Below are 26033 nucleotides of genomic sequence, written 5' to 3' on the forward strand. Positions count from 1 at the left end.
TTACAATAGATGAAATTTATTAAGGCAAAATATAAAAAGGGAAAACATTTTCCAAATCGTCTAAGATTTGACACTATTATATCTAATCATCTATTCACATCTGGAAATGTTGTTGAACTGGAAGAATGTGTACATTTATACGATACATATCAGTGAGAGTATGTCCTCCTGGTTAAAGGAACCAGACTTTGAAAGTGTTATTTATTTTTACAAATGTAAAACAAAATATGTATAATATATGAACTGTTATTTTCTCTTTACTAGTTTTTGAGAATATTAACCATTATAAAAAAAAATACTTTCTGTGGCAAACATGATAAAAAAACCGAACCTTTCACACTTCTCAATCAAATTACAAATATCAGCAGTTTTCACAAATATATCTAATCATTTGATATGTTATTAATAGTTGACTACATATTTTCCCATATTTGGAAACTAAATCATGCTAAAAAATGGAACAACACTATTAACATTCAGTTGAGTTAAATAATGTTCTATGGCTTCTATATACATTGTATCCCTTTAGTTGTAGAAATCCCGTGGTAACCACCTTGTGCTATAAGAAAGTAAATCATGATATTAATTATCTTTTAAATTAAAGTCGAGTCGAATAACTTTGTTCTGAAATGTGATCACTATAAGCTGAAGTGTTCAACCTACAAAATGTGCAACATCTTGTGTTTCGTGAACTCCTTCTAGGCATTCTGAGTTTAAGTTTACTATAGAAATTTGTCTCTTCGAAAAGCGAACAAACCCCTTTATCCGGCCAAGTTATCTTCCTAAGACCTCTGTCTTCCAGAGCTTCTACACGATTTTCAATTCCTCTCTGTTTTACAATGACTGTAATCAGACTTGGTTTGAAATAGTTTTGTGCTGCAAGTTCTCTAGGAAATATTTCACTACAAGCTTTTGTTGGATAAATAATTATTAAGCTGCCACTCTTCTGACAGAAATCGCCAAGGGCTCGTAAAATATCTGTAAATAAATATGAATTGCGAATTTCCCTTACGCATTTAGATTTGCTTTGAACACTAAGTGAACGCTTAGACATATGCGCAAACGGGAAATTAAAAATTTTCCCATTCTACAGATGTCGTCGAGATGATAAGGAATACAGACCAGTACTGGAGAAGCGCTTTATTAAAACATTCAACGCAAAGCTAAATGCGTAAAGGAAGTACGCAATCTGTGTACAATAATAACGTAACGTCACACTACCCCCGTGGTAACGTTAATTAGTTACATATCTTGAAAAGTCCCGTGAAGGATGAAAACGTTAGAAAAATGATACTGATATTTTATTTTCTACTTACCTGATTTATGTGTTTTTTATGAAAATATGTTTATTTGGCAATCGCCATAGCATTTAGAAAGCTTAAAGAACATTCGTTGTTCTACCTGCTAGTCAAATGCACACGTATAAAAATTGCGATTTTTATCCAACGCAATCATAGGTTTGAACGTTGTTTATATTTTTGCAATTTTTATACGTGTGCATGCAAAACAAGTTTCTTGGTAGAGGGGTCTAAATACAGCACAAACAACATTTTCCAAAAGACCAAAAAAGTGAAAAGTATATTTTAACAAAACGCATTTGACTAGCAGGTCGAACGATGTTCTTAAACCCTTCTGACTGCCATGGCGATTGCCAAATAAACGGATCACCAGATGTAACAAAATGGATCATATATAATTCGTTTAGATTGTCGTGAGGGATCGTAAGATGCAGTCCTTTACGACAGATAATTTAGCTAATCTGCAATCAACTCCATCTTCATGCCTAATATATCATGTACTGTGTTACAACTCTAGATTCTACTGACGAGGAGAGGTAACACTAGGCCACCGAAAGCTTAATTTTAAGTTTAGTCTAGGTAGTCGAGTGATCTAAGGCGCTGGATATAGTGCAGGCGGTGTTGTCATGATATCCCAATAGCATGAGTTCGAATCCCGGCGAGGGAAGAACAAAAATATTTGCTTCCGCAAATTTGCAGATTTAACATTGTTGTGCTGATACAGTAATTATGAATATAATATGTGTTTTCAGCCGTGTATCACCTTCACTGGTGATCCAATGCATGCATCTGTCGTAGAGTTGTCACTTGTTTAGACGTACTTATATATATAATAGATAAAAAAATTATTGATTTCAGTGTAATATTGTCCTTAGTGCTTAACAAAACTACATAAATGACAAAATCGTTAGAATATGCTGCAAAGTAACAGTCCTCGAGAAGACATAACATCTACTCTGACCTAGTATGTGCCGGCCCAGGAAAAGAAATATGAAAAGCAGAAAATATCAATTCAAAAGTGTCTTGTTCTGAATTCTTGTCGCCATTTTTTATTATCATTATTCCTACCTTGACCTCCTGGAACATCAGAAGACATTATTACAGAATAAGCATCTTCTTCCAGTCTAGTCTTTAATTTTTCTGCTAGTTTTCTATCTTCACATTCGTCTTCGTGTAATATCAAGGCATGGAAGTCTTTGTTCCCTATATATAAAAATAAGGAATTGTGGTACGATTGCCAGTGAGACAGCTATCCATATAGAACAACGGACAGAGATGTGAACATTACATATTTTCATAATTTCAATGGGGTAATTTAAATGGCATAAAAAACTAAATAACAAACAGCGCCCATTTTCTTTTCCTTGGAATCGATTCCAACTATCTTTAAGTACTTCAGCCCAACTGAACATATGGTCATCATTCGATTAAACTAGAATTATCATCATTATTGAATAAATGGTAGAAAGGTTTGTTAATGAGGATACTTTGCAAAAGTACTGTTTTTTCTCAAGCGGCGTACCATGTTTGATCAAAGGAAATATTCCCGTCAAAAACATTAAGCATACTAAATCTGGAACTAAAATTTACTTTGATTTCAGCGTTTACAGAACCTTGACTTTGATAGCTTCATATTTGTGTAAAAAAAATACATTTTCATTAATGTATACTAGTAAAACATGTTTTAATTGTATCGATGTTAAAATTGTCTATAAAAGTTTTGAAAATAAAAGAAAAGATAACAGGAATCAACAACAAAACTGAACAGCAACCACCAGCGCCTGACTCATACGAAAATAAAGAGACGTACAAACAAAGACAAACAACGAACAGAAGCTACCTAAAGTAGCTAAATCTGTTGGTTGGATACTGCAGAAAAAAATCCAAAACAACACTCCAGATTTCATGAAGTCTCGTCATATAAGGAGAAGGTACGATTTGGGGACAAATTGGCCCTAAAATGAATTGTATTTAAAATTTTCTCAATTTCACAGAATTCAATGTTGACTCTATGTCATTTGGTCTCTGGTGGAGAGTTGTCTCATTGGAAAGCATACCACATCTTCTTATTTTCATATATATGTACCTTTAATAAAACATTGCGTTTTTTTTTTAAATATTTGCCATTCATTGGCAATACAGTCCTGAAAAGACAAATAGACTCGCAGATGGTAAAACATAATACAAAGCACAAGCCTTGCCCAAAAAGGTATCACATAGGAAGTGCATTTTGTGGTTATCAACTTGCCTAAAAATAATCATTTTGGGCGACGTTTGTGCTCTAATCAACTCATCAATAAGTTAAAATATTGTAATTATACTCTCTTGAATATATATATATGATTATGTTAACATTCAATTTGTTCTGTAGAAACCATAAATATGATTATGTATTTTGCCTCTTGTTACACATGCATATGTGTTTTAGTGTTTCAAAATAAATTATTGTTTGTTTGTTTGTCGCCGAAATGTGCGTGAAATAGTCTCTTTTTTTCTTAAATTGGGTTCCCACTATGACACAACTTCAATGACATCACAATAAAATTGCGGTTTCAAGACATACCTTGCATGTTCATTTTCATAAAGGCCATTATGTTAAAAATGTAACAAATAATGCAATCATCCAGTTGTTTTATCATCGCTCAATTTACAGCCCAACATCTTACGTTGTCATTAAATTGAAATTGGCATTTTTTTTTCGAGAGTCTGGTTACTTTTTAAAATCGTTAGAATCATTTATCTGAATAAGAGAGTAGCCTATAATTAAGACTAATTTATAGGACAATTGTTGAAGGCTGTTCAGTGATCAATAGATGAAATTTGATCATTTGTGTCGTCGATTTGCTGTCTCATTGGCGTATATCCCGCTTTTTTTTATAAATTCACTTAAAAATTTAAAAAAAACTAACAAACAAAAAAATAAATAAAAAAAATAGGAATAATATATATGATTCTGTGGGAAATATTAAAACACTTGCTGTAAATCATGCAATACCAGCCTAACCAGCCTATCATGTGTTCTTTGATGTGACCTGCTTTATAAGCGGGGTGTGCATATAAAATGCGAGTTTCTTCTCAACTAATCTTTATCAACAAGATCGATGACCACATGATATGTAATATTTTCTACTTAACTAACCTTATCAGCGAAGTGACCACATGGTATGTGGGTAACATTTTCTGCTTTACCAACCTTTATCAGCGTTGTGACGAAATGATATGTAATGTTTTCTTCTATCTAACATAAATCAGCGAGATGACCACATGGTATGCGAGTAACATTTTCTGCTTTACTAACCTTTATTGGTGAGGTGACCACATTTCTACTTAACTAACTTTTATCAGCGAGGTGACCACATTGTAAGTAATATTTTATACTTTTCTAACATTTATTAGCGCGATGACAACATGGTATGTGAGCAAAATTTTCTGCTTTACTAATCTTTATCAGCGACGTGACCACTACCACAACAGCACAATATACCCCTGCGGCACATGTGACCAACCTGTCACCTGGGACCACAGAGCTGTCACATGTGACACATGCGACCAGTGGTTTCACATCAATTGTCAGGACATTCATAGTGGCACATATAGTTACCTCACAGCAGACGAAAACACTGCTTTAAGATGGGACTGCATTGTTTGCGACAGCCCAAACTACAACTCGTTGTGTTACGGCTCAACATCCATCCAAACAGAAAACAGCTTCAGCCCACTGGAAAATACTCTTAACAACAGTACTGAAACACAGAACAGAAAGCCACTACATTCGTCAACACCAAAACGAAATAATGTAAAGGAAAAACATAAGCCCTTTACACCATTGCGAATGTTGAATGTCAACTGTCAGTCTATAAGAAACAAACAACACCAAGTTGAAAACATCATAGATAGTACCAAACCTGATGTTATAATAGCAACAGAAACATGGCTAGATCAATCAATTACGAACAGCCAAATATTTCCACAAGAATATAATATATATCGCAAAGACAGGAAAGGAAATAAAACCGGAGGAGGCGTCCTAATAGCCATAAACAACAAATATTTAAGCTCTGAGGTACCAGAACTGGACACAGATTGTGAGATAATTTGGGCACGGATACAGCAGAAAGGCACAAAAGATCTATACATATGCGCCTACTATAACCCAAAAACATCGGATGTTGAAAGTCTTCAAGCATTTGAAACATCAGTCAGAAGAACCAGCGCAATAAATGCATGCCAATTGATCGGAGGGGACTTCAATTTGCCAGGATGGAACTGGGCAAACAAATGTCTATACCAGGGAACACAGCACACAGAACAACATTACCATTTTGCAGAAATCCTTGACGACAACGGACTAACACAGCTAGTGCAAGAGCCTACAAGAAACAAGAACACTCTGGACCTCTTGATCACTAACCGTCCTAGCAAAATAATGAGAATAGATATCATACCAAGAATATCAGACCATGACATCGTATATGCTGAAATGAGCATCAACCCAGTAACAAACAAACAGAAACAACGAAAAATCCCCCTCTACAAGAGGGCGAAATGGGACAGCATGAAGGAAGATATGAAACATCTACACAATGCTATTCAACAAGAAAGCAATACGGATAGACCAGACATAAATATGCTATGGAAAATGTTTAAAGACGGTCTTGAAACAAGTACAAACAAACATATACCAGCAAAAACCTGTAAGACCAAAGATAAGAACCCATGGATTACACGGGAAATAAAATCACTCATAAGGCGAAAAGACCGAGCATATAAAAAGAAAAAGAAATCAAACCATCCTGACGATTGTGCAAGATTTAAAGAACTGAAAAAGACAGCACAGAAAAGCCTAAGACAAGCATATTGGAAGTATATTGAAAGTATTATCACCCCAGAGAATCCTGAAGAAACACATGCCCCTTCTAAAAGATTTTGGACATACATCAAGCACAGAAAAAGTGATAAAATTGGAGTGGCACCTCTAAGAAAAAATGGTAGCTTAGAAACAGATCCAATCAACAAAGCAAACATATTAAATGAACAATTTCAATCTGTATTTTCCACAGCAAACAACATCAGCAACAGTGAATTCTACAATCAAAATCATATGTCCGACTCACCAGAAAATTACCCTGACTGTAGAGACATCCTTATCACAATCAACGGAGTAGAAAAACAATTGAGAAACCTTAACCCACACAAAGCCGCTGGACCGGATAACATCAGACCAATGATACTCAAAGAACTTGCCAGCGAAATCGCTCCCATACTTACCATCATATTTAATGTTTCAATGGAGACAGGCAAAGTTCCAGATGACTGGCGGACAGCTACAGTCACACCAGCATACAAAAAGGGTCAAAAGTACATCCCAGCAAATTACAGACCAATATCTCTTACATGTATTTGCTGCAAGATCATCGAACATATTGTTACCAGCCACATTATGAAACACGCAGAGGCAAACAACATCCTTTATCCGCTACAACATGGATTTCGAAGTAAACTATCCTGCGAGACGCAACTCTTAGAATGCATTGATGACTTAACGAAGTACCTTGAATTGGGAAAACAGTCTGACCTACTGATACTAGACTTCTCAAAAGCATTCGATAAGGTATCCCATAGCCTGCTCCTACATAAACTCAATCACTATGGAATCAGGGGAAAGACCAACAGCTGGATAGAAGCGTTCCTGACAAATAGAACCCAAGTAGTAGTAGTTGAGGGTGAACAGTCAGACAGAGCAAAGGTACAATCTGGAGTTCCACAAGGGTCAGTCCTAGGCCCTAGTCTATTTTTGTTTTACATAAATGACCTAGCGAATGACCTAAAATCAACAGTTCGTCTCTTTGCTGATGACACAGTAGTCTACTTAACCATCGCCTCAGATACTGATTGCCGACACCTACAGTCAGACCTTGATAAACTGGCACTATGGGAGGAAAAGTGGAAGATGGAGTTTCACCCAGAAAAGTGTAGCGTACTGACTGTCTCCAGAAAGAAAAAGCCAATCAAATGGTACTATGTATTACATGATCATGTACTAAAACATGAAACATCAATTAAGTACCTGGGCTGCACCATCACAAGCGAACTAGACTGGGGAGAACACATCAACAACATTACCAGCAAAGCCAGCAGAAGCCTTGGTTTCCTCCACAGAAATCTACACATCGGTTCTAAAAGCATCAAAGAGCAAGCTTACAAAACTCTAGTAAGGCCCCAACTAGAATATGCCACAACAGTATGGGACCCATATCATCAGAAACATATTGACCAAATTGAAAAAGTTCAAATGAGGGCTGCGCGATACGTCACCAAGCGCCACAGAAACAGATCAAGTGTCACGGACATGATTAATGAATTGGGTTAGAAAAGTTTCCAAGAACGACGCAGAGAGGCCAGGCTCGCAATGATGTACAAGATCGTCAACGACAAAGTAGCCATCAACAAAGACATGTACCTCCAGAGATCAACCAGAGTATCCAGACATACATAACAGCATGGATACATGGTACAAACAGCAACCAAAGACTGCAGCAAATGGTCCTTCTTTGTGAACACCACCAAAGACTGGAACAAGCTTCCCCCGGAGATCGCCACAGCACAGTCATTTGAGACATTCAAATCTCAAATGACCAACCTTACAAAATAAGATGAACATTTGTTTTTATCCTGTTTTAACCATGCAGAACCAATTTGCCAGTATATTCAGAAAGTTGAATGTGGGCAGTATATGGAAGAAGAAGACTACTTTTTTCTACTTTTGAATTACTAACCTTTATTATTGTAGTGGATAACGTTTTCTGTTTAAACAAACTTTATCAGCGAGGTGACCACAAAATATATTCTATTTTCTACTTAACTAACCTTTATCAGCGAGGTGACCACATGGTATGCGAGATAGTATAAACAACATTACTCTCGGACGAAACAACAGAAGAAGAAGACCAATTACTATGAAAATTCCTGATGCAACAATGGCAGCTATAACACCAGCTGGTAGATGCATCTTTTTTGTAGTAGTAGTATTTATGACAGTTACAGTTGTTCCTGTATGAAATAAAGACAATTTTAAATTATTAACTAAATCTATACTAAACTAAGTATTTGTTGAATTTATTTATTGTTTTTGTAGAATCGGGGCGATCCCGTTTATTATTATTATTATTATTATTATTATTATTATTATTATTATTATTTCACATGTTCTTTAACAATACTATACTTTTTACATCAGGGGTTTATATAACGAATTGTAGATTAAAGGAAATCATATTATTACAATGTAATTATAACGAAAACAATGTGCATGAACAGAAGTATTTAGAACAAGTTTTACGGCCAGCTTTAATAATACACTTCTACGGAGACCCGTTAGGGTCCTATACATAAAACAAATATATTGTGCGCTTAATATAAATATATTTTGCGCTCGCTGGATTTAATATTATATAATTATATTGTGCGCACAATATATTTATATTTAATAACTGGGCTCCGTAGCTAGTACCATTAATCAAGTGGGGATTATATTTGAGTTTTTTTTTAAAGAAAATGCGAGACTTGTTCTATGAGCCATTGCAGCGCATGTAGCAATGTCAATTGAGTTCGCTTCGCCCACTATACATAATTCATTCTTCTAAATAGATGTAAATATATAAAAGAATTCACGAACGAACGGAACCAAGTATGCCATAATAACAAAAATATTCTTGATACTTACGTTTCTTGAAAATATGAACGTCAAAATACTTATAATCAGACGTTGATGATACAAGACAGATGAAAGTTTTGTTAAAATCACTCTCCTTGATGGCTTTAATAGTTAGATTGGCTTCTACGTGTGTTTCACCGTGTCTGAAAATTTAAGTATTTACATCAACATGTATACAAAAAATCATACATTGATGACGTTTGTTATTGCAAAGCAAAGCTCAGCTTGAAGATCTTCCAGGAACTGTTGAGAAACAGAAATAGAACCGATGTTGCTTAAATTAATGGTTCTGTGCAGACCCCCGGAGTGTTGTCAGGTGTAAATATATTCTATTACCAACAACCCTTTTTCTTCAAAGAATGAATAAGATAAAGACCATTATAATATTGACTTGTAGACAGTAAAAATACTTATTATTTTTATGTTGAAATAAGAATACAACAATAAAGGTCTCATTTACAATCTGAGAAATTAGAAAACGCATAAATCCAAAAGATTTCAAAGCGGAAAAGAAAGAAAGAAATGTAAAGTCAGAGAGATGCTTATATTGTGGTGTGTTAAATTTTATTCCTTCCATAGCAAATCATATCTCAAACTTAAAAATAAACATGAATAGTATCAAAACAACTTACTTTTCTGCATAGCTGGTGAAGTATCTAGACTTATTTATAAAATCATAATTCTCATCATACCATTCCACGTTTCTGAATTTGTCAATTGTACAACCAAAATCTCCAGCACAAGAAAATGTAACGGTGTCACCAATACTGACATACTTGTCTTGAGGGACTATATATAGTGGCGTTTGTCTCTCTGTACAAGCTTGTGTCAAAATAAAAAGTTTTATGCATATAAAATAAAAATAATTTGATTTTCACATGAAATGCAAAGAAGTCATGCCAAGTTTTGCTGAATTTGTTTTACCATCCGACTAGTTGACTCCTTAGGGAGTGCACTCTCTCAGTTGGTTCAATGACATTTCAGATTTCAATAAACGTAATTTTTATTACTGGAAGCTTTTAAAACCAGTAAATTTGACAAACCTTTTACTAAACAATATCACAAATATATTTAATTATTGTGGAAGAATACAACTTCCCCTAGAGGAGTTTGACTGGTGGCACAAAATGAGTCTGTCTGTATTGCTCATGACCTCGATTAATGCCCAATGTCGATAATAACCATTCTCCTACTCTTTTAAAGCTCTTCAATTTCTTTTAATTTAGAAGCAATTAGCCAGCCTTATACTAGAAAGGTCAAAAATGCTAAAAATAAAGACTCATATTGGTTTGTGGTACAGTAGGGTCATAAATTTGGATTTAACTGCCTTGCCTTAAAGATACGAGCATTTCTGTGATGTGTTACTAACTATTTTAACACATTTAAGAGATGCTGAAACCGAAGATCAATAATGGAATGCTGGCAATGGTCGTAATTTGCATATTAAAAATGGCATTTTATTACAATTCAATGAATCAATACAAGAGAACACCTTGTTTTACAACTTACCGGAATAAAAGCAGGATAATAAATGTATAACATAATATAAAAATAATTAAAGGATATGATTTTTAATGAGACAACTATCCGCTCGAGACCAAAGGACGAAGATGTGAACAACTAGAGGTCACAGTACGGCATTCAATAATGAGCGAAACCAACGGCTGGATTTATGGTAAAACAATAAACAGAATACAAATATGACAGACAGCAGCCAACGATAATCACTGAATTACAGACTCCTGACTTGGGACAGACTCTGTATAGATTTCGAAAAGATTGTGTTCTCTTTTCTGTTTTAAGATCTATTACATTTGATATAATATTCGCATACAAAACACTTACAAAATACTTCTATAGTTGTGTTGTGTTCCGCTATGCTATTGTTTTCAGACATTGCTATACATCTGTAAATTCCAGAATCTCCATTTCCGGTCTCCATTAGCACTAATGTCTGGTTGTTATCTTCTAATTTTGGTCGGTTATCACAAATACTGCAATATGGTTCCCATGGAAATAGCCGCCATTCTGGATATTGTTTGTTCCAGAAATACCACAATATTCTGCTGACGTTATGTGCACAGCAATCGATTGTCTTTGACTTACCAAATTGGGCATAATCAAAATCTGCTATTTGATTTTCGTCAAATATTTTTAAGTCTACAAAATAAAAATGAATTGGTAATGCTTGAAATATGTAAAAGACTAAAACAAAATGATTAAACACAAATTCCCTGTCTATAAAGCAATGCACTTGTAGCATAATTAGTCACTGACTCTGTATCGGAAACTATGACAACTTATGTTCATGTGTTAGTTTCCAAGTTATGGAAGTTGATTGAACAATATTTGGAATAAAGTTATTAGCATAGAATTAATATTTTTATGTTGTCCTTAACATGGGTACTAGCATATTTAGCATATCGTCATATATAGACGAACTAGCGACCAGCATACAACTTACTCTATGTAAATAAATAACAGTACAACGCTATTCAGTGATAAGCATAGTTGTTGGAGACTATATTCAAAATCAAAATGTTTGTATATTTTTTTTCGGTATAGTAAGGAACGACAATTTATCTTTAAGGGGGTTATGTTTTTTTTTTACATTCTTAAATATTTTTGTGTATCACACAAGCATCAAATTATTTTTTTTAAAGATTTTAACATCAAATTTAATGCCAAAAACTCTCAATCAGGAATTTGTTTTTTTCCTCTTTTCCTTTTCTTGATCAAAATATCTATTTCTTTATGGTTGGAAATCAGAATATTTCTTTTACAGAAAAACCACACCCCCGCTCCCTCTCCGTCCTCCTCCTCTAGAGTAAAATTCTCGTTTCCTAGGCTATAAAAGACCCCATGCAGCGTTGTAAATTGTGAAACAAATGAAAAGAGAAAAACCCATGGCCTGATTTAATCAAAATAAATTAATGTATATCTGAAGTCAATTTCAAATCAATGAAAATAGCAGTTTTCATAATTCTTAAGACATAAAAATATTTATGTTATAAATACATTATAATGTTCTTCACAAACCAGCGAAAAACAATAGTAAATATCGATTCGTTACTTAAAGATATACAAAGTGTCCCTTTTACATATGCAATAAACTCGAAGATGAATTGCGTTTATCATAACCTCGCAATAGAAACTCTCCTGCTCAGCAAGGAGGACCAGGCGAATAGTAGATACTTTTGATTTTCTTTGAACACTTTTTTTCTGGTTTTTTTTATTATTTTTATTTATACCCATCACTTTTTGTGTGGTCATGGTGATCTTTATGTCGATTTATACAATTTGCGCAGCCAAACAGATGCCACTTTAAAATGGTTCTTAAACCGAAAAACAAAAAAGACACACAAAAAACGCTTTCTACAGTTCTGTTAGAATATTGATATCAAATCATGAATATGTAATATCTCAGCACAATACTATGTACTGAGTGAAAAGTCGAGATTTTGAACTGTCACAATTGATTTCGGAAATCATAACAAAAATTTATAAAAATTACATATTCAAAGAAGGCAACAAACAAAAACACTAATAAGAAAGACCAATCTCAGTAGGAATAAATTTTTCACAGCACAGGCCAACTAATGGTTGTATCGCACTTCTCTCTTTTGTTTCCTATAACCATCGTTAGTGTAAGCATAGGTGTAACTACTTTGTGTTTTCTATCGGTTTGAAAGTAGGAAAGCTGTTTTTGGTTTAAAGTCGAAGGTTATGGTTGTGAAATATGGGGCTTCCATAAAGCTCCAAATATTGAAAAAATACAACTAGATTTTTTCAAAAATATTTTGGTATTAAACAGTGTACAACAAATGTTATGGTCTATTTTGAATTGGGTCGATATCCTTTGATATATTTTAGAATGTATAAAATAGTGAAGTGCTGGTTAAAATCATTATACTCAAGCAACTGTATTCTTAAATACTGCTATAGGGAACAGCTGTATAATTTTTGTAATAATAGAAGCAGTTGGATTTATCAACTTCAACAATTATTATTTAATTTAGGTTTAAATGAGATTTGGTATAACCAAGACAATTTGATTATTGATAGTAATTTATTATTGATTGTAAAAACAATATTATATGATCAAGCAAAATAGACTTTAAATGATCAAATAAACATTTCATCTAAGTGTTTTTTATATAAATATATTGTCAATAATGTAAGTTTACAGAATTATCTCACTGAACATATGAATTTTAGAGTGTATTTAACTCGTACGAGATTGTCCTCGCATAATTTGTTTGTTGAAGTAGGATGTTATTATGGAGTAAAATGGTTAGACAGAAAATGTGCTCTTTGTACTTTGAATACCATTGAAGATGAATTCCATTTTGTATTACAATGTGAATGTTATAGTGATTTAAGGAGACAGTTTATTAAACCTTATCATTATTAGGCTTCCATCGTCGTTCAAATTAGTTCAACTTCTCAGCACTGAAATGTCAAAGATTTGCGTAATTTGTGTAAATTCCTATTTAATACACTTAATCATAGGACTGAACTGTTAGTGGTCAATAATTGATGTTTATTTGCTTCTCTGATGTATTACGCCATTTTATGTTATAAATATGTAATTGTTTTTACTCTTGTACTGATGAGCATAATGTGCTTAAAGTAATAAAGAATTGAATTGAATTAAAATATTCATTATAAACATGTTACCCTTTATATTACGGTAATTCCATACCTTCCTGGACTGGGTAATTTCTGTTGATGCAGGTACCACCAATAAAGTCCGGTAAGATTTGTAAAATACCAGCCACTACTACAACAGCTAACAGTTCCATAATCAAACTGCATACAGATATTCTGTTAAAAAGAAGAAGATACATGTAAAAATTGGTCGTAAGAAGTGAACACGCAACAACATTTAGAAATCAATCAATCAACCAATCAATCAATCAAATCAATCAATCAATCAACCAATCAATCAATCAATCAATCAATCAATCGAACATTCAAGTAAATCATTTGTCTAAGAATATTTGTTAAGTTGCAACCTTACAACACGTGCATTTAGAAAATGTACATTGAAATGTTTTTTCAATAATTATTTAGCATTGTATAAATAAAAGTAATCGGAGTCTTTTTTTTTCTTAAAAACCCATGTCACTAGAAAATGAGAAAAAAAAATCTTAATTTTCCATGTAAATGAACACTATGAAATGATTACATTTGATTGAGTATAACTATTTACTTACATTAATAAATGCAGTGGTGAAATATTAAAAAAATCACATTTCAATTACAAGGAAGTTTTGAATGTAAAACACAACTTTAAGAGAACATTTATATCATAGTCATAATTGCAAATCAACTATTTTCCATTGTTACTCATGTAATATCCGTTTAGATTTGTGTTTTCCAAACAAAAAGAACTTCCTTGTTCATATTTATATACGTAACCTACAGGTCAATATACCAACAAATTATTGGAACGCATCCCAAATATATGATTTAATCCGGATTATCTTATTTTACAAAGGTGATATAGTTCTGTGGTTACAATTTTTTGTTGATGCAGTGTATAGTACAATTGGCTTTTCTGAATAGCGGGTCAGATTATATAAGTCAATTGAAACCTTGTGTGAACTCAAGCATATACTATAATATAATAAACTGATTATAAAATACAGAGGAGGGGATGACACACTTTTGGGATGTGGGATATAGGGGTGAAGAAAAGTGGGGATGTGGGATATAGGGGTGAAGAAAAATGGGGATGTGGGATATAGGGGTGAAGAAAAGTGAAGATGTGAGATATAGGGGTGAAGAAAAGTGGGGATGTGGGAGATAGGGCTGAAGAAAAGTGGGGATGTGGGATATAGGGGTGAAGAAAAGTGGGGATGTGGGATATAGGGGTGAAGAAAAGTGGGGATGTGAGATATAGGGGTGAAGAAAAGTGGGGATGTGGGATATAGGGGTGAAGAAAAGTGGGGATGTGGGATATAGGGGTGAAGAAAAGTGAGGATGTGAGATATAGGGGTGAAGAAAAGTGGGGATGTGAGATATAGGGGTGAAGAAAAGTGGGGATGTGGGATATAGGGGTGAAGAAAAGTGGGGATGTGGGATATAGGGGTAAAGAAAAGTGGGAATGTGGGATAGGGGTGAAGAAAAGTCGGGATGTGAGATTTAGGGATAAAAAGGGGTGATCTGGAGAAAAAAAGGCGGAAAATTAGAAAACAATTCAGGATTTGGGAAATAGCATCCCTGTGTCACCTACTCACAAAGCTAAAAAACTGATTTTTTTCAGTTTTTATTGATCTCATCACTACTTGTCGGCTGAAATAAAGTGCGTGTACTGATTTTGATTTCAACTTTAGTTAATTTATCCTGTTACGGTTCGCACCCACGGGAACTTATATCGTCCATTAATTTTGGAATATAAGAAAATTGAAATAAAAAAGACTATACTAGGTATGATCTGTTTAATTGAAAACTGGAGGCAATATTATATCTACCTTTACGATACAGACTGAAATTGTGTCTATAACTTTGGTTACTTTTTGTTTGTTTTCAAAACGTGATGGTCGTGTAACTTTTCTATTCCGTTTTATCATCTATTTTTATTTACACGTACATTCCTTTGATGTATGCCTCTTGTCATCACTGTTGTCACTTAAACGGTCAATACATATTGTTTTATTCAAAATTCAGAGGGTGCATGATTCATACATGAATTATCATCATGCGGACTACTTATAAAGTCTTTAAACTAAATCCGCGAAGTGTATTATTGATATTTTTGTCTTATAGGGGAACATATTATATTGCCTAGTTGAAATAAGGTTTTGAGCTATCTTTCGATAACTGCTTCTATTGTTATATCAGCACTGTGTGTCTTTATTTTTTACTAATTGTTTTTGTGCTTAGTGCAAATCTGATGAGTCAATCCCTTTCGAACTATTTTCTACATCGGTATTATGTAGTGTTTTTACGCCACTGTCCTTATATGTTAAGGTAGGGTTGTGCCGGCGCTTACAGATATGCTTAAACCGGTCTTATTCTGTATGCGCTTGTCCCAAGCCAGGAGCAAGTGGTTGTCGTTGGTTGTTGTCTGTCATAACTGCTTTGCGTTTATTGTTGTAATATATATCAAGTCGTCGGTTTTCTCTTTGAACTGTTTCAAATATTGTCATCCTGAGGACTTTTGTGGGCTGTACGGTGACCTGTGACCTGTTGACAACGTTGTCCTTTGGTCTTTGTCTTAATGAATAGTTGTTTCGTTGACAATTATTCCACATTTCTATCGTGATAGAGTAACTACATTTTCTTTTTATAACTATCATTGAATGCCTATAACAAAACATGCAGATATTTAGACGGAAGTAAAATTTTGTCAATTTTTTATATCTATTTCCATGCTGTAAAAGCTTTTAAGCAATGAAATTTTACGTTTATTGAATCTGCACTGTCACCGCAATCACTCAAATTTCCAAACCAACTGAGAAATGTGCACTCCGTATATAAAGTCAAAGGGAAAGTTAAGAATAGAAAAGGAAAAGAAGCCCATTTATCATAGATTTGGTATGTATATTACCATGAGGAATAGGTATATCAAGGAATAAATAGGACATGGTATGTATGACGTTTAATTGAGTGATTTGTCGATCTGCGTTGGATAAAGAGATAGAGAAAAGTCCCCCCATAATTTATTCACACTATCTAGAGCTATTTTCTAAATTTCTTTAATCTTTACTCAAATTCACAGTATCATAGATTCGTATGTGTTCTTTATGATTTTAACAACATTTTCATGTTTTTCCAAAAAATATTTCCAAATTATAAATGGCTAATTGATATAAAGATGTTCAAAAATTGCAATTTTGATAGATGCTGACAAAATTTGGGTACTTATCCAAAAATGTATAAGGACATTCCTAACCAAACCAAACTTATCTTGGAATAAATTCTTTATGTAAATGTTGTATTTCAGATTCAAATTCTTTCCTTCTGGTTAACGATATTGTTCAACTACAATTTCATAAATACATGTTAAATTTTATTGTCTTAAACAGCATTATGCAGAGGGGAATACAATTAAGATTTTATGGAAGTATGTAAATTATTGACATTAAAGGTAGACATTATACTCTTTTTGAATTCCAGTAATTTCTAATAACTTTCTGGTGACCTAGTGCACTTGAGTGACATAAAAACATATGAATCGAATTCATCTGGAAGATATATACTCCATAAACAGGCGCTTGGAATGTCTCTACACAGAAATGGAAAGGTCACAATGGAAAAATTTAAATCTTCTCTTTTGTCGTAAATTTTAGTTTTCAATCGACCAACCGTTGTTAATTTCTAGATGTCATGATATGGAGCAGACTAAACTGTATCTTTGGTATCTCATTGGGATCGATGCAGTCACCAAACATTGAATTATTAAATGAAATGACATCATCTATAAGCAGAATCTGAAGTCAAAGTGTATGACAGCTTCTTTTGGTTTTTCTTAAGAATCTCCTGTATGAAGTCTGTCTCTTAGGAATACAGGAACAAATCAGCAAGCAGAAGGGGCACAGTTGGTTCCTATAGGAATGCAGATTGATTTTTAAAATACACGTCCTCCAAACGTAGCAAATATACAGTCCCTAAAACAAATCAAAGCAATTTGATGATGTCAGTTTCAGTAATCTTTTTATTTAAATCAGAGTGTTTTTTTTTTACAAAGACCATTGGTGAACCTATATTTCAAAGTTCACTGCTTTTCCTGTACTGGTTTTTGTTTTATGTTCTTGTATGTGTGTTTTTTAATCCACTGATCGAGATTGAAAAACGGAAGATTAAGATTTCATAAAAATCTGGTTAAACCCAACCACATTTTCAAGTGCATGTCCCAAGTCAGTATCCTCTACAATAGTTGTCGCAGGCATTTCATACCAGGGACCAATAGATAAACAAATAAAAGTCCGAAGGACTTTTATGATATGTTTGTGAGTGACTTGGTCCAGTTTATACACCAATAAATTCCTTTAAAAAGGCGTTTAATCCTTATAATTCTTTAAAATTGGAGATAAGGAATATATTTTTCCACACTCGTAACCTTTATCACACGTAAATTGTATATTTGTGTCCTTGAATAGGCCTGGCGTATGAATATATTTGTTGGTTAACGCAAAAATATGTACTCCATGAAATTTGCTATCTGATAAAAAATAAACTACAAAAACTCTTATTATCATTCCAACGAATGATTTTGTGTTTATTATTTAATTCAACGATTAACGTGCAGTGAGAATAATTTTGTTAATGTCGGTGTTATTATCGCCGCCATCTTGTTTACATTGGTTACGAAAAGAAGTTCGGTCAACGTCGTCTATCGAAAAATAAACAACGTCAAGATCAACTACCGGTAGTCCTCTCGACCAATCATATCAACGTATTCCCTAATATGCAAATCATATAAGAATTATTCCAATGTAATATTAGTTTATTTTTTTTCAGATTATTGGAAGAGATCGGTGTTGATGGCATATCTTTGATCATTCATTCACATATTTAATGAGCTGGCTCGGGGCGATTTAGAGCTTGACACATTGTAAGATACCTGTCTATCGTTAAAGACTGTATGTTGCTCTCTCAGATGTCTTTTGGTTATTTTTGTCGTTGGGTAACTGTCTCCTACTGACGTAAACTCCACATCACATTTTATTTAGATTGAACATTAACGTATGTTTAGATAAAGTCTAAATCGCTCCACAAGTGGTCAACTTTGTCTGGGGAAGTTAAATCATAGAATTGTCCGTTTATAAATTTAAAAATTATCAAGAAACTAAGGTTTCAATTCCCTCAGGCAAAGTTGACCTTAGATGGATTTTGCTATTATTTTAGGTCTTTTTTGTTCATATAGCTCTTCAGCTGTTTCGGTTCATTGACTTTCAAATATTCGGCTTTGAGCGTTCCTGATCAAGGTTAATCCAGAAAAGCGCATGAAATTTATTAAGTGTTGTTTTCATTTTTACAGCACTGTGTCGATACCGCTGCTGGCGAACTATCAGTCCCCGAGGGTAACATCAGCTCAGAAGTCAGTACTTCGATACTGAAATGATTTATAACAAACCTTTGTTAAATTGTCCGTTTATAAATTTAAAAATTATCAAGAGACGAAAGTTTCAACTCCCTGAGGCAAAGTTGACCTTAGATGGATTTTGATATTTGAATTTTTTTACCATACCTGGGCGGATCATCGGATCCCTCGTGAACTAATCGCCTGCAGTTATGTCGAACGAAACGGGGACAAAATTAAGATTTATTATCACTGTTTTGTTTTTCTACTGTACAGTTTAAGATAACCTTCGTGTAGAAGGCTTGGGATCAAAGTTGATGCAAGCCAACGAGGAACACGCGAGTATACTTTAGAAAAGAAACAAGAGGCATACTTTAAATAAGTGTAATTTATAAACTATATTGCAACATATATAAAAATAAATAAATGTGGTATGATTTCCAATGAGACAACTCTCCACAACAGACCAAATGACACAGAAATTAACAACTATAGGTCATCGTACGGCCTTCAACCATGAGTAAAACCAATACCGCATAGTCAGCTATAATAGGACCCTAAATGACAAATGTAAAACAATTCAAACGAGAAAACTAACGGCCTGATTTATGTACAAAATAATGAACGAAAAACAAATATGATATAAAGCAACAAACGACAACCACTGAATTACAGGCTCCTGGCCTGGGACAGGCACATACAGAATGTGGCGGGGTCAAACAAGTTTAAAGGCGCGCCAACCCTCCCCCTAACCTGGGACAGTGTTGTAACAGTACAAAATAAGAACAAACTATATAAAGCCTACTATATATGACCCTACAATGCATCTTTAAATATTTTCTATAGAAAAACAAAGATGTACGATACTTATATTTCAATTATCACTATCTAAACGAAAGTCCCGTATCAAAATTATTGATTTAATGTGAATTCAAATTTCTACTTAATCATCTTAATTTTTTTTTCCAATAAAATCTGTATTAATCATAAAATTACCTATCATTAATGGAAACCTTATTATTCTTATTAAATGACCAAGAGTCATCACACGTGATCTCACTTGATTAAGTTCTTCTTCTCTTCTTTAAGTTTCTAGCGATCCTTCATTAATTGAAGATTATTCGCCAGGCGTCGACTTAAAAATTTTATTTCATGATAATTTACAAGGTAACCAGAAAAAGAAACAAAATCAAAAATTAAAATAATATATGTTTATTTAATAAAAAAAAAACATTTAGATAAAACTATATACATTTGATAAAAATAACATATAAGGGTAGAGAATAGGGATTAGAGCAGATTCTGTGATCATACTCTTGAAACCCTGTACTGTACTGCATGAAACTATTTGTTGTGACAATTGATTCCAATTTATGTTATTTATATTTATATACGAGCTGGTGAACCAGTACTTAACAACCATGTAACAACACTTATAAATAATTCTATAGAAACACGTGAATTTCCAAACAGACTTAAATAAGCTCAGATCGTACCACTACACAGAAAGAACGATCCTCTTGATAAAAAGAACTACACACTTGTGAGCATTTTACCTACAATTTCAAAAGTATATGAAATGGTTATGGCCATGGCGTTGTCAGTTTGTTTTCGATCTATGAGTTTGACTGTCCCTCTGGTATCTTCGTCCCTCTTTTATGTCTGATCAGTTAACTGAATTTTTTGAAAATATATTTCATGCTTTTTTATGTGCATTTAGAAAAGTTCATGGATGTCAAACAACTTTGTCGAGACTCCTTGAAGATTAGAAAACAGCTCTGGATAAAAATATATATGTGGCAGCAATGCTTATGGATCTTTCGAAAGCTTTTGACTGTCTACCACATGACATTCTTTTAAGTAAATTATCTGCCTATGGTCTTTCTTCAAAATCAGTGAAATTACTTCAAAATTGTCTTACAGATCGTAGGCAACAAATCAAACTTCAGGGAGTACTCAGCAGTTGGGCTGACATCAAGAAAGGGGTACCCCAAGGTTCAATCTTCGGACCTCTATTATTTAATATTTTTATAAATGACATATTCTATTTTATTGAACATGGAACCCTTTATAATTATGCTGACGATAATACTCTGCCATATGCTGACAACGATTTTGAAAATGTATTATGTATACTTGAAAGAGAAAGTGCTGTTTTAATTGATTGGTTTAGATTTAATTGTATGCAGGCAAATCCTGATAAATTTCAAGCCATTGCAGTTGGAAATAAAACATTTGCAAAGAAGCCTGTTTTTAATATACAGTTGGCTAAAATATCATGCGATGAGATTGTCAAACTTTTAGGTATTGATATTGATTATCAACTTAATATTAATCACCACATTAAAAGTATTTGTCGTAAAGTCTTTCAACAACTGGATGTTTTAAAGCGCATTGGTTGCTATATTACTAAATTAAATAAATTGACCATTTTGACACATTTATTTTAGCCAATTTTAATTTTTGTCTTTTGGCATGGCATTTTTGCAACAAAAATAATACCACTAAATTTGAAAAAAATCAGATGATGATGGGGATTTTTAACGACCTTGACTGGCTATACAGCCCTTGCACGGTCGGCTCGTGCCCGGAGGCGATTGTTGAGCATTGAATATTTTCTGTTGCAATTGGTCAGAAACAGGTGGAAGGCGCCATTTTGGTAGTCGGTCGAGTTGTTTTGGTTTTTTACTATTTTGATGTTTCTTTGCATAGACTCCACAACGGCTGTTTTCAGGACCAGGGTGATCAGCTGGGCAGCCCGCTAACCACGACGATGTGTTGCTGGTAGATGAATCATTGACTCCGTAGTAGATGACTGCAAATTGCACTAAAACTACGATACAGCTAGCCTTTCTTTCATCATTCTGGTCAATCATCCTCTCAAATCGACTACATTCTAATTAGAAATTTATCAATTTACAAACAGCACAAAATTTGGAACTGTTCAGTTACAAATAGCTCAGCTCATGTGCCAGTAGAAACAAATACCACTGTAAAAATCCCAAGTGGTGCAAATAGAAAACCATCGGAAGGAACTTCATACAAAAAAACTACTCTGGGATGAAATAGACACTGAAACATACAACTAAAAATTATCAGAAGGACTCCTTAAAATTCAATATGAAGAATCAACTTCAGACCAACTTCAAACCATTACAAATGAATTAATAAAAGCAACAAAATTGGCTGTTCCAGCAAAACCAATTAAGTTACAAGGGCCAAAATGGAAAGCAATGTCAACTGTTCGAAAACATCTGAAATCATATAAATTACTATATTCACATTGGAAAAATCAGTGACGGCCACAAAACCATCCATCACACACTGAACTGAGAACAGCAAAGAAACTTTTAAGAAATTCGCAAAGAATAGAGGAAGCCATTGCTAGAAAACAACTACCAACAGATCATGGAAAACCCACAACAAAACTTTTTTTATAGATTGATAAATAGAAACCGAAAATCAAGAAAATTACTACAACTTGTTTAGAAATAGATGGTGTAAAGTAATACTGTCATTCAAACCAAAGAAAAGTATTTGCTAAATACTATGAAGACTTAAGTATGCCAAAAGACTCTGAATATGACAACTCTTCTTTAGAACTTTGCAAAACACGTCAAAACCTGATTGAGAAATTTTATAAAGAAAATCCAGTTACATCTGTCCCATATACGGAAAAAGAAATTCAAAATTCAATAGAAAATTTAAATATAGGGAAAACACCAGATGAATGCGGGCTCACTGCCGAACATCTTAAGTATGCCAAAACAGTATTAACACCAGTATTAACAGCTTTATTTAATAAAATCAAAGGAATTCTTACTCCAGTTATAAAGAGTGGAAAAAACCCTCTAGATGTCAAGAGCTACAGAGGAATTATTGTTACTCCCCATCATTGGAAAAGTACATGAACTGTGTATACTAAAGAAGCTCCAACTACAACCGGGGCTCAGATCTACAATTTGGTTTCACAGAAGGATAATGTCCTCTCATGGCAAGCTTACTCATAACAGAAGCAAAATGTGAAAAACTTCCAAAGAATATACCATTATTCATAACAACAGTAGATGTACAATCAGCTTTTGATGTAGTCAAACATATCATACTAATGGACAACATACTAGACCAAAATATTCCTCCAGATCTTTTACAATTAATTAAGGGACTATATACAGATCTAGAATCGAAAGTGAAATGGATGGGGGACACTAGTCATACTTTTAATATCAAACAAGGTATTAGACAAGGAGGAATTACACTAGTGATACTTTTAATATCAAACAAGGTATTAGACAAGGAGGAATTCTTTCTACCACCTTTATAAACTGTATGTCCAAGACCTACTTGAAGAACTCAAAAACAACTCGATTGGCTTCCACCTAGGAAATATATACATAGGCGCACCTACTTGTGCAGATGACATTGCCCTATTGAGCTATGACACATCTGAAATGCAATTAATGCTTGACATTATAGGTAGATATGCCGAACAGCATCAATATAACATCCATCCAACAAAAACTAAAATCGTACAGTGCAATACGAAAGAAAAAGACAACAAATGGTTATTGAAAGGAAAAACTATTGAACCAACAAATGCCACAACACATATAGGTCTTCAAAGAACAAATAAAAGAGAAAATGAAATTAACATTGATGACCGTATTAAACTAGCAAGAAGAACAAAACACTCCTTAATGAGCTCAGGTATTCATGGAACAAACGGGGTTGACCCAATCACAGGATATAACATCTACAAGACATATACTCTCCCAAGGCTTCTATATGGCTTAGAAATACTACCTCTTACTAAAGGTCAAATTGAAACACTAGACACGTTTCATAAAAATACCTTGAGACATATCCAATCGCTGCCTCAAAGAACAGCTACATCAGCATTATATCTACTACTAGGAGCAATTCCAGTCGAAAGAGAACTTCACAAGCGGCAATTATCTATGCTCTACTCTACTATCGGCCAAAAATCAAACTATTCAAGATCTCTTACAACGTCAATCATCAATCAGTTTTGACAACCCAAAAAGCTTCTTCTTGGGTGCAATGGAAACACTTCAAATATACGATCTTCCAAACATATGGGAACTTCAAAGCAATTTGCCTATAAAATCTAAATGGAAAACATTAGTAAACCTTAAAATGTCAAACTACTGGAATAATGCTCTCCAAATTGATATAGTCCAAAAGACATCACTTAAATATCTAGCTGTAAATTATATTAAAACTAGAAAGCCGCACATCTCCTACACCACATTGCAACCTACAATTGTAGATGTTCGGAAAGGTATCATCAAAAGTAGGATGATGACACGAACATATACCCTACAAGCTGATCGACATAAATAATTTAGTATATATGAAATTTCTCCAACATGTCAATTATGTAATCAAGAACCAGAAGACCTTCCACATATGCTTACTACCTGCTCAGCATTAAGTGAGACAAGAAAAGAAACTTTTACGCCAATCAAAATTTATATAACCAAATTCATTGGAGAAAGGAAATGGAAAGAGACCTTTATAGATAGACATAAAATTGCAGTCCTTATTATAGACTGTACAAACTTCACACATATATTCAGAGGAAGCAAGCTCAAAATAGAAGAACTAGAAACGTTAACAAGAAATATGTGCTACAAGATGCATAATTCAAGACTAAAATTGATAAGTGTGTGATGGCTGTTGACAATTATCACTCACTCTCAGAAACTTAGCAACTGTATATATATTTACGGAGTGTGTACATAGTTAAAAAGACTTTTTAACCATATTACCCTCAAAAGAGGGGTGTTCTTATTAGAGGAAGCTCATACGAAGAAAAGAAGAAGCTAGCCCTCGGACGTTTAGGCAGCATATGACACTCACCCATCCACAATGGGTTTCAGAGTGTTGCTTACGCGGGTGTACTGTACGGGAGCCTCATAAACTAGTTTGTCGTTGAACCATTTGAACAGCGTAACATGTTGTAGCTAACGGATAATCAGCTATAAGGACTGAGACGTGACTTTAAAAAAAAATCAGGAAAGAGCTTTACGATTTATATATGAAGACTATGTTAGTTCGTATCATGAATTACTTGTACGAGCAAAGGTTCCGCACTGAAAATTAGACGTATGCGTAACATGGCTATTGAATGTTTTAAATTTTATATAAATTGTCACCACCATGTTTACATGATTTAGTTGTATTGAAAGATAGTAAATACAATTTTAGATATTCTAATATTGTAGATATACCTAGGGTTCAAACATCAACATATGGTAAGAACTCTTCAAGTTTAAATATACAGCTAGCCCACAGGCACTTGTCTAAATTGTTAATATAATTAAGGTATATAGGAAATTTTTTTTCTGAGACAAGTGCCTGTGAGCTAGCCTCAGTGCTGTTTTATGGAATGATCTACCTGATGATTTTAGAAAAATTGCAAATTTCAGTCAGTTTAAAAATATTTTAAGGTCATGGAATGGAAATGACTGTAAGTGCACAGTTTGTGCAGATTATTAATTTATATATTATGTTATATTTTTACCATTTAAATCATAGCTAGCCCATTTATTATATTTTATGCAATGCATTTTACCAGCTTTCTAATCATGCTTAGTTTACATTTTATGTTTTTAGCTTTAATACCTAGTATGCTTTTAGCTTTAAATCCTAGCTTATCATGCTTATAATTTCCTTATTACCACCATGCTTATAGTGCTATAACTTATTGCATGCGTATTATGTATTGTATTGTTATATCTTGTATGTCGGTTAAAAGCTCATTAGATCTTATGTTATGTCCTTATTAGCATACTATGCCGACTCTAAATAAAGCTTATTTATTATTTATGAAAGAAGTCCGAGTTGTCTTATTGACGTTCCGAGTAGTCTTCATAGACGACTGTGTTATATTTGGGCCGAGTAGTTATGTACCCAGTAGGGCACCTGCTCTTTAAAGCTTCCGAGTGATCGAGATCATGCGTAG

The 26033-nt window shown here is 33.7% G+C and overlaps 1 protein-coding gene across 2 annotated transcripts; it reads right to left on the bottom strand.

Annotated features, from left to right (window-relative positions):
- On the bottom strand, positions 1–14404 carry LOC127737722 (uncharacterized). Of its 2 annotated transcripts, none has more exons than XM_052248582.1 (8): positions 14232–14404; positions 13718–13839; positions 10858–11172; positions 9645–9834; positions 9022–9155; positions 8166–8348; positions 2367–2501; positions 1–978 (listed from the first exon to the last, which is right to left on the bottom strand). In XM_052248582.1, exons 2-8 carry the CDS (start codon positions 13815–13817, stop codon positions 599–601), a joined length of 1437 nt encoding a protein of 478 aa, XP_052104542.1. In that variant the 5' UTR covers positions 13818–13839; positions 14232–14404; the 3' UTR covers positions 1–598. The 2 variants fall into 2 exon arrangements, with proteins under 2 accessions (XP_052104542.1, XP_052104543.1); XM_052248583.1 differs by having other exon boundaries at positions 1–559; positions 14232–14402.
- Positions 14405–26033: the final 11629 nt, after the last annotated feature.

This window comes from Mytilus californianus, unplaced genomic scaffold, assembly GCF_021869535.1.
Source record: "Mytilus californianus isolate M0D057914Y unplaced genomic scaffold, xbMytCali1.0.p SCAF_4, whole genome shotgun sequence".
In the NCBI taxonomy this organism is placed as follows: Eukaryota; Metazoa; Mollusca; class Bivalvia; order Mytilida; family Mytilidae; genus Mytilus; species Mytilus californianus.

What these genes read in the sequence shown, in the direction of transcription:
- LOC127737722 (XM_052248582.1), bottom strand. Translation starts at nt 13,817, where the DNA reads ATGGAACTGTTAGCTGTTGTAGTAGTGGCTGGTATTTTACAAATCTTA. An exon ending in AAATTACCCAGTCCAGGAAG is followed by an intron (nt 11,173 to 13,717) that starts GTATGGAATTAC and finishes TTTATTTTGTAG; the next exon opens with ACTTAAAAATATTTGACGAA. An exon ending in TGATGTTCCAGGAGGTCAAG is followed by an intron (nt 979 to 2,366) that starts GTAGGAATAATG and finishes ATTTATTTACAG; the next exon opens with ATATTTTACGAGCCCTTGGC.